The following is a 10,590-nucleotide window of genomic DNA, read 5'->3' as shown; positions in this document are numbered from 1 at the left end:
ACAACGTGATATGCTTTTTTCCCTTGTTATTCACGACTTTAGTAACATAGGCCTATCACATCTCGTTCTTGATTTGACCAACTTCAGTAAATAGTGTTGTGTCGCTTTCAAGCTTGGTAAAATATCTCTCTATATTTTCACTACATGTGGTGGTATGAACACTCTTATTTCTATAAAACTGCTGAAGCCTGTCACAACATATACTAATCTTAGAACAACATCAGGAGCGCAATTCTGACATTTCGAACGCTTCTCAATTTAATATTAAAATGCACGCTTTTCATACGTCTGTGACAACAAATGAATACCACCGCAGCCAAAGTTATTGAACGTATTGTCGTAGCTAACGCACACAAACTCATAGTCGTCGGAAATATAAACCGAAAACATATTGATAGAAACGTGTTTCTTTTCTGCAATTGTAGCTTTTACTGTTATGCTATGGGTAGTTTACGTCCTTGTATACTTCATTACTTATCTGAAGGAAGCCGTGATAGTTTCTATTATTAACTTTGACTAATTGTCACACATCTCTTTAGATTGTAACATCCTAGGCACTAAACAGTTGCACTCGTGATTAGCCCAGGAAAGTGTTGTTTACGATTCTACGGAGTGTTTGTTTAATTAATAAACAGTAAAAACCGTAGTAAGCAAAAATGGCTAATCCTGCTCTAAGAGATATGGTAGAAGAAGATGCGGCAGCGTTAGTGTTCCCAAAAGGTATTTCAGTAACGTAGTAGTTTACTGTTTACCATGCGATGAAAAATCAAATTCATTTTTAGGTTAGAAGAACTTTGTTTGTGAATATTAGATCGAAATTTCGTACTAGTATCATGTATTTACAGCAAAAATAGTTCTCTTGTTGGTTTTCAGCCCCATGAAAAGTTATATTTCTGAACTATACTGTCATAAAATAAGTTGTAATTGTTTACACTGGGTTGCAGTGACTGGTATGTTGGAGAGCACGAGGTCTTACATAACGGGTTGTAAGGCATTTATAATGGTACATAAAAAAATTAGCGCCCCCCCCCCTTCTTAATATTTATCACTTATTGGATGATTGGGCTAAAGTTACTTGTTGGTCCCTATGTACGGCACGGACGTAAACATTAGGCATCGCTATCAGTCAGTTGTTACCACAACCAGATTTTCTGCTTTCATATTCGTTTGGTTCGCCAATTCACGACAAAATTATCATCTTCCAACCCAGCCTAGTCCTCTGGCTGCACTACAGATTAGTTCGTCCCCCCAACTGTAATTTCAAAGGGGCCCAATACGTAACTTTAACCAGTTTGTGTTTGGGAGTAGGCACATTAAGTTACCTAGCCAATAGTTTTATTATTATAAATCACGTAAGCAAATTCCTGTTTAAACTATTCACAAGTAAATTCGTGCTCTTGTTTCAAACTTAGTTTCCGTATGTGTCCCAAAAGGCATTGCATTATTGTATGTCCATAGTTGAGTTATTGCACTTTAATACATATCATACATGACAAAGGAAGAAAATGAAAACAAAAAATGAGCATACTGACAAACATTCGTGATTTGCAGAGTTCGAGAATGCAGAAACGCTGCTGATCAGCGAGGTGCACATGCTGCTGGAGCACCGGAAGGCACAGAACGAAAGTGCTGAGGAGGAGCAAGAATTCTCAGAGGTGTTCGTCAAGACGCTGGGCTACACCAATCGCTTTCGAAAGTTCAAGAACAAGGACACAATTGCCGCTGTACGTAGGTGAGTTTATTTTCTGACAGCTTTTCCTGTGTCCACAAAGTTTATAAAACAGGGGCAGTGCCACTACTTAGTTGTTAGTGGTACAACTTTGGTTTGTGAAATAGTGTGGTTGGAATATGTGAAATGTGCTTTATTCATCTCATAACGTACACAATTTCAGAACATATGTCTGATGTACAGGAGACACGTCAAGCTTACAGTTTACTTATTTAAAATTTTGTCACACAATAATACTTTGTGGAGAATTTACTTACTTAAAATTTGTCAGATTTAACAGTATTTACATCTATTATAACTATCATAAATTTTTATTCCATTTTAGGGATGCAGCTTAAAGTATCGCTTAATCCTTCATGAAATCTTCCACAGAGTAATAGCATCATTTAATTAGAAAATTGTGTAACTTGCTTTTTAAAATATTTATCTTCATATTCATTATGTCACACCCTTTCATTGTGTTGTGAATTTTCATGGCTATATACTAAGGAGTCTGAGCACACAGTTTTAAGGGATGAGAGGTGAACATGAAGCCAGAATGAGATTTTTCACTCTGCAGTGGAGTGTGCACTGGTATGAAACTTCCTGGCAAATTAAAACTGTGTGCCGGACCGAGACTCAAACTCAGGACCTTTGCCTTTCACGGGTAAGTGCTCTACCAACTGAGCTACCCAAGCACGACTCATGTGCCATCCTCACAGCTTTACTTCTGCCAGTACCTCGTCTCCCCTTCCCGGCTTAGCAGGAGAGCTTCTGCAAAGTTGGGAAGGGGAGACGAAGTACTGGCAGAAGTAAAGCTGTGAGGATGGCACATGAGTCGTGCTTGGGTAGCTCAGTTGGTAGAGCACTTACCCGTGAAAGGCAAAGGTCCTGAGTTTGAGTCTCGGTCCGGCACACAGTTTTAATCTGCCAGGAAGTTTCAGGTGAGCATGAAGTTTTCTTTATGTCCTGTGTCATATGAGAGTTTAAAATCATTATTTTTTTTTGTTTGTTTAATTAGATCAGCTCCCCCTCAGAGATGTATATAGAGGAGACAGTTAATATTTTTAGGTCTTTAAATAATGGTCGACATGATGCCCTTGGCTGTGCAGAACACATGTTGCGAAAGTTTTTTTTTTTTTTTTTTTTTTTTTAACTTTAAAATTCATGTAACTTTTCTGAGTTTTCCCCAAAAATTATGCCATATACAATAACTGAATCAAAGTAGCTATAATGCGCTATTTTCCTGGTGGCCATATCAGTAGCACTCGCTGAAATTTCCATTGCAAATGCAAGGCTGTTTAATTTATTTGCTAGATACTCAAAGTTCTGCCTAAGTTTATTCCCAGGAACCTGACCGAGTCAAGTTGTTCCATTTTTTGATTGTTGTGAATGATACATATTTCTTCAGTTTTTGACTGTTTGATTTTAAAACTCATCATGTGGGTTTTAGAGATGTTTAGCCTTAAGCCATTTGGACTGAACCATGTTTCCAGGTTACTTAACGTATTCATGACACACTGTGGTATATTGTCAGTTTTCATTTTCGATTAGGGTAGAAGTATCATCTGCAAACAAAGTTAAATGAGTATTTATATTGAGAGGCAAGTCATTTACATAGAAGGAATAAAATGGGTCCAAGCTGCTCCATTTGATGTGATTACTACCCTTTGTTTCCTCTCCAAGAGATATGGTTCAAACCATTTCCAAGCAATACAACTGTGTGTTCGAACAGCTGGTTGCAAGAAGCCGATGAGAGCAAAACAAGCAGATAATATCTTTTGTAGAAATGAGTTGAAGCATTTGTGTCAAGTTGTAATGTGTGACTTTGTCCGTGAAAAGCACAATTTATTAATTAGAATAGTAGTTTTGAGAAAAGTCATACATTCTCACAGTGATTAGCCGTTGTATGAAAATAAAATAAAAAACTCTATTTCTGTAGATACATACCAAACATATAGTTCTATATGTAATAAAACTTATAAAATGTTTAGTACATACATTTGGTTGGCTGTTAGAAATACGAAATGTCACAGATAGGTTTGTGACACCACATAGTACAGATTAGGACTGTTGTTTGTAAGTTTTCTGATGAATCCTGTTATCCTCGGTTGTCATTTTTTTCCTTTTGTTAGTCCAGTTGTTGATGGCTAGCAAGTGTCCTAAGAACTTTATTTGTACTACCTAAATTGCGATGTGTGATATACATTCCCGCATTACTTCTTGATCTGCATTACTATGTGCTTATGATTGTTTTAAAATAATTTTTTGACAGATCTGATGATGTGTTACACCTGAAACACCTAATGTAAAAAGAAGTTCAGCCAACCTCCGTTGACTGTTAGCAACCCACCAACATTGATTATAATTTTCTTGTATTTCAACAGGGTTGTAAGCCCCATGCAAGACTTTGTCATATTTAAAATACAGAACATGTGGTTTTAAGAAGATGGTGTCATTGCTCATTCAGCAACGGTTTCACTGTACTCAGTGTGATAGTTTTTCTCTGGATGTGCAATTTCTCAGCACGTTGACATTCCCTGGCCTCTGTGCTCCCCTGAGTTCTCCCCCCCCCCCCCCCCCACACACACACACACACATATTGTGTGTGTGTGTGTGTGTGTGTGTGTGTGTGTGTGTCACAGATATGATAAGCAAGTTGGAGTGGCAGTTGCTAAAACAAAGCTGGTATTCGTCAGAGCTCACACAAAAAGACGTGTGTTCAGTATTTGAGACTGAAGTGGTTAAAAAAAGACTGAACCTTCTGTCCTCTATCAAATACTTAAGTACATATTGCAGAGTAATCATGTAGATGTAGGGATTTGCAACTGCATGTTTGTTTTCATGAATTATAATTACTGAATATTACTTTAACTGAAATGTTTCCATGTGAACAATTTATACTGTTATCAGCTACCAGGAAATTACTCTGAATAATAAAGTTTTAAAGATACACCCCAGTCAAGAAACTGGAGATTTACTACAGGCTTAGTATATGTCTTATTTGTGGAAGGAAGAGCAGGAAAAAAACGTGTTGGGTAGCAATATAATAAAAAATATTATTCCACTGTGCTACATTTCATATCACATGCATTGACATTTTAAATCACGACATGAAAGCCCCGATTCTTCGATAACGGGTCTGTTGTAACATTGGTCTAGTACAGTCATTGGTGAGTAACGACTGGCCACACTGTTGGCAAACGCAGTTACAGCGCACACACAGGAGAGCAGCTCTGTGATTTTCAGCAGAGGGAGTTTGAATATGGCACCATCTATAAGCAAATCCTTGCACATGCGCAATTTCCGCGGCTGCGAATTCTTTGCGCACGTGTCCAAGTAAAGGGGCATCAACGTGCGGATACTGTCAGTTGTAGCCACCAGCAAGGTTGAATCACCTGAAGATTTCGGACAGTTGCTCTGAGGAAATATTGTGGAATTTGCACAACGTGATCCGGTGGAAAACCCGTGGAGACTATTTACAAGATGTATTTTGTTGCACGTGGGAATGTGTGATGAATTTCTTAGATCACAGAGCATTTGACTCTCATTCAAAACTTAAGACTTTGAGGACCAACTAATTAAAAAAAATTTGGGTCCAGAAGACTACCTATTTATGCCATTATTTCAGATTTTACTGGCACATTTGTGTTTTATATATCTTGAAGGGTGACACGCACTAAAAGAAAAGGAAGACCAATATTATATCTGAACACACAGCTTTTCTTGTAGCTATACTACATGTATATTAATTTAAATCATTAACTTTTCCCATTTGTGTGTTTGTGCTACCTAACATTGATATTGCCATTGGCTGACTACGTCTCATATCCTGTACTCTGAATATCTGCTCTCATTGGCTGCCAAGATCACATGATGTGAGCTATAACTGGCTGACAAAAATACAGTGCAATGTAAATTGCAATACATTGGAAGCTACTGTATTTGGTGGAATTCGTAAATACTGTATTTGGTGGAATTCGTATTTATACTTCTGTAATACGAAAATATGCAATGGACATTTTGCTGTGCATCAAAGGTCTTTTTCAAAGTGCATTTTTTTACTGGATTTCCTTTCCTAATGTGCTGGGAAGTTCTACACTAATGTAGAAAACCTTCACCATTCAAAGGTTTGATAAGTTTTGCAGCTCCGGGGGCAAATGTACTGTCACCTAACATGGGAAAAATGTACATTCGGTCAAAAAAGGTGTATTTTTAACTGGCGAAAAGTGGGGAATTTTATTGTCCCTGTTCTGTCGTTGAGGAATTGAACAGTTGGTAGAATGTTCCAACCATTGTTTCGAGAGACATGGTGATTGTTGGAAACTAGTTTCATGTTCTTGGAAGTGTAGTGTAGCATTCAATAAAAGTTACTTGGCTTGCCATACTAATGTGGAAGTTACTTTTTGAAGTTTACTCATACTATTCGTATGATTTGTGTCAGTTTGTGTTATGCCAGTGTGAATATAAACAGTGGAGAGTGATACATTTACACAGGACTGGGAAGTGCACTAGTTTCAGCACATAAAAGTACAATCAGTGTGGACTTGTTTGACTATTACTTGCTGACTGCTTGCATGTTTCAGTCTACTGGCACAAAAGAAGCTGCACAAATTTGAACTGGCTTCGTTGGCGAACCTGTGTCCGGAGAATCCCGAAGAAGCAAAGTCGCTGATTCCGAGGTAATGGTTCCTGTAATCCAGTATAATAAATGTAAATCTCACAAGTAAGGTGTAATTGGCTAGAATGTATGACACATTATTTTCATTGTGAGATCAGTGGCTGCTCTGGCCAGTGATGGCAGTCATGTGTTAGTGAGGTGTACTTGCTTGTTTGAACGTGTGTGTTTACCTTGTTGAAGACTTTGGCTGAAACCTATAATGAGTAACAGTGTTTTCTTTGTGTCTGTCTGCTACTCAAAGGGTCATCTTTACAGTGAGCAGAAATCTGTAGTTTTCCTAATGTTGATATTCCAACCTGGAATTTCCATTGTTTTGATATTGACAAATAGTATTTAACTGTTTCTTTCAAATGAATAAAACATTTTTTCCTATTCTTTAGTTTGTGACAACGTAATGTACTTTCTGGATAGCCTTTGTACTAATCTAGCAACAGAAGATTAACCGCAACCGTATAAAAAAGCCGAGTAGCAGTACAGTCTAACACATACAGTCACTACACTTCTGCCCCTCTTGGTTGTAAAGTGTGCCTGCAATACCCGAAGCAGACTGAAGGCTACAGTGCTGATTAAGATACTGGATTAGTGCAAATAGTACAATTTATATTGATTTGTAACATAGTTTTTACAACAGGCAGTGTATGTAGTGCCGTAAAAGTCACCAATAACTAAAAAACTATACCAAATTTCTCTCAGTTCAGTTTCGTGCGGGTGTTGAGAGACAGGAATCGGTACATTACAGGACAGTTAATTTATGACTCTTTTGTAACCTACAGATAATTAATGAAGAATACCATTTACTTTCAAGGACAGAAATAAGGTCAATAAACAGCAGAAGACTTGACGTTTTGCATATACCCACTCACCAATGTGACGTTTTATCCACTACGCTTGCAGTCAAATCAGTCAGTGTGAAACATAGGAAACCTCTGTGGAATGCAGTACCTACAGTTTTTAATGCCACCGCAGCTGTAACTTGAGAGGAAACCACACAGACATGACATGATTATAAAGTGTCACACAATATAACTGTTTTCCAGCACAGAAGAAACCAGTTTACACAGTTGTTGCTACATCTGAGGCACAAGCAGCAAAGTGAGTGGGGCACAGTGGTTAGCACATTGGACTTGGGTTTAGGATAATGATGATTAGATTTTCTCTAAATCACTTAAAGCAAATGCCTGGGTGGTTCCTTCAAAAGGGCACAGCTGCTTTCCTTTCCCATCCTTCCCTAACCCAAACTTGTGCTCCATCTCTAATGACCTCCATGTTGCCGGGGAGTTAAACACTAGCCTCCTCCTCCACCACAAAGAGCGATCACCTTCAACACTTCTGCTTGTGAAGTTAAAGTAATTATATTTACAAAAATATTCATGCATTAGAAAGTCAAGTGAAGTGTAAGACTGTGTGAATCATTAGAATCTGTACAAAATTGTTACGTTCAAGGAAAGTGCCTAGCATCAGAACAGACAGCGACAGAAATGTATGCATCTTATGTGTGACATGCGTGTTTTTCTTGCTTTCAGCTGAGTAAGCTAACATTATATGCTTATTCACTTCACTGAGCCAGTGTGTGTCAGCTATTTCTATATTTCTTACACAATAATTCACATCTCTTTATCAGTTAGTAATCTGTTAGTGATTGGTAGTAAATAGAACAACTATTTTGTTAATTTCATAAAAGAAAAAAAATTAAAAACAAACATGAATCTTACCACTGGTGGCTTTCTTTCCTTGAGAGGCACTAGTGTTGTTCCAGCTGTCTGATGATAACAGTTTTCAACAGCAGCAGCGAGTGTCGTGGTAGTATATGTTAGACTGTAGTAGCAGCTTCCTTACCAAATTATTTTGGATGGATAAAAAATATAATCACTAAACAGCAGCAGAGCACAGGCATAAAAAGTTTATAATTAGGCAAGCTTTCGTAGCCTGTGGTTCCTTCAGGCAGAAGGGTTAAAGAGGAAGGAAAAGGGGTGAAGGAAATGAACTGGAGAGTTCTAGGAAAAACGGGGTGGATTTCAGAAAAGTCACACAGAACCGTGGGTCAGGGGAGACTTACATGACAGGATGAGAAGGAAAGACTGGTAGTTGGAAACTACACTGGATGATAATTGAAAACCTGATAGCTTAAAGGTGGAAGACAAGGTAATGTGCAAGACAGCGATTACTGCTAAAACATTGTGTTGAGTTAATGTAAAAATTGATTGTTTTCATTGTTACTAAATCTTTTGATAATTTGGATATCTGTAAGGAATGGCAAAGTGGTAGATCAAAACACCACAACCACCACACACATCTGTTGGCCTAGCATATTATTTTGCCCATCTTGTGTAACTTTAAAGTGATCTCATCTTAATAAATACTGTACAATTTGCAGATTTTATAACAGCTTCTGCGTTCTCTCTTTTTCTCTACAGCCTGGAAGGGAGATTTGAAGACGAGGAGCTGAGACAGATCCTGGAAGACATCCAGACGAAGAGGAGCCTCCAGTACTGATGATTGTGCACTGCATGTGTTTGATGCCTGGCTGCCGGCAACGAGTCGCACATATGTATCGTTGTAGGGGATGATTGTTCTTTTAAGCAAAGTTTTCTGTGTTGAGTTTATATTCTTTGATAGGGTTTTTCTGGCATTTGTTTACTGGACTTGTAAGTTATTTTGCCACCCAAGTGTTATTTCAGTTATTACTGTCATTCATTGCATTTAAAAAATGGGTCAGCTGAAGTTAGTCTGTATAATTACTCCAACTGATTTCCCTTATTTTGTTACAAAACAGTGAAATAATTGATCAGTAAATGAAACAAACTACTGGGAACTTAAATTCAAGAATAGAACAGTAGTCACATCAGGATAGTTAGTAATAGAAATACACAACTTCCGCAGTTTCTCAATTTTTACCTGTATTTAACACATTTGTGATGGCAATGTGATGTTGACTGGAATATTGTGTGCATAGATGAACTTTTATTTTGTAAAAACTGACATTCCAGAAACAAGGGATTGTGCTGCTGCAGTAGTCTTTTTCTTTCCAGTTTCCACACCTGTTATAACTTGCATGATTGAAGAACTGTTTTGTTTATTTTAATATGGATCTCGGCATCCACCTGTAAGTAATTTAAAAAGAAAGGAAATATTGGTCAGTCGTCTGTTGTCAGGTGTCCAGATGTGATCAGTTTCATTTTTCAGGACAATATTTGAGGAACTGATCTAATAAATAGTGGTAACAACTCACCGAACACCTTACCTTTACATTGGGTGTGTTGCACACTTATCAGGCATCACCTCATAATGATCACTGTCTTGATATATGTGATCAGTGTCTCACTAGATTCCCCTAAAAATCGGAAGTTGTGAGCTATCTAGAGACTGAGTGAGGATCTATATAAAGTGCCAGCTAACCTACAGAACATTTTTGTTCTACGTAGTTACCCTCTTATCTCTTACTTAAGAATAAACAGAACTTGTAACAAAACTGAAATTGTGAGTGCTTAATTAACATTTTATTCAAAAATTTTTGGTTTCTGATGTGAAACAGAGAAATGTTGTAGCAGAAATAAAAAAGCAATACAGATTTATCATTTAATGGTAGAAAACAAAATAAAAAAAAAACTGCAAAATAAAACATAAATTTGATACTTCGTCGAGCTTGTATGAAGTGTGTTTCTGCTATTCATAAAAAACTTTCACACTTGTCAGTGATAACAAGAAACCCTTACCTTTGATCATACGAAGAACATTCCATTGAGTATAAAATAACAGTGATTGTATAGATTATTTTCGTGTTGGTGCATGTAAACTGTACTTGCATCGAAACTAATTGCTTTGTTTACATAAAACTGCAGAAGTTAAGTGATCAACTATTTCTTATTACTTGTAAGGGTACAAAATACACAATCTACTAACACTGAGCAATGTTTAATTCTCATAATGTGAAGAAAAGAAAAACATAAAAACAAAGAGAATGTGTCGACTACCAGTTTCTCTTGCATACATTCGTTTGTTTCTTTCCATACCGATGCTACAAATACTGTTGGTAAGATTCCACTTACTATGTGATTGATGTACTATATGAAAACTACTGGACCGTAGTTTTGGTAGAGCATAACTCTGTGAGAATGTATCTTTTCTTTTAAGATATTTGTCTGGAGTGTAGCCTTGTACAGAAGTGAATAAGGATGGTAAACAGTTACGCCAAGAAGAGATT

At 37.3% G+C, this 10,590-nt stretch overlaps 1 protein-coding gene across 1 annotated transcript; it reads left to right on the top strand.

Annotated features, from left to right (window-relative positions):
* The first annotated feature begins 344 nt into the window (after positions 1-344).
* LOC126108712 (DNA-directed RNA polymerase II subunit Rpb4) lies at positions 345-9,964 on the top strand. The gene is made up of 4 exons (XM_049914029.1): positions 345-720; positions 1,552-1,732; positions 6,295-6,390; positions 8,804-9,964. The coding sequence occupies exons 1-4, from the start codon at positions 657-659 to the stop codon at positions 8,880-8,882; spliced, it is 420 nt and encodes a 139-aa protein (XP_049769986.1). The 5' UTR covers positions 345-656; the 3' UTR covers positions 8,883-9,964.
* Positions 9,965-10,590: the final 626 nt, after the last annotated feature.

Source organism: Schistocerca cancellata, chromosome 11, assembly GCF_023864275.1.
Source record: "Schistocerca cancellata isolate TAMUIC-IGC-003103 chromosome 11, iqSchCanc2.1, whole genome shotgun sequence".
NCBI classification, from domain to species: domain Eukaryota; kingdom Metazoa; phylum Arthropoda; class Insecta; order Orthoptera; family Acrididae; genus Schistocerca; species Schistocerca cancellata.
The sequence above is the reverse complement of the archived record's forward strand: the minus strand, read 5'-3'. Positions and strand labels throughout refer to the sequence as shown.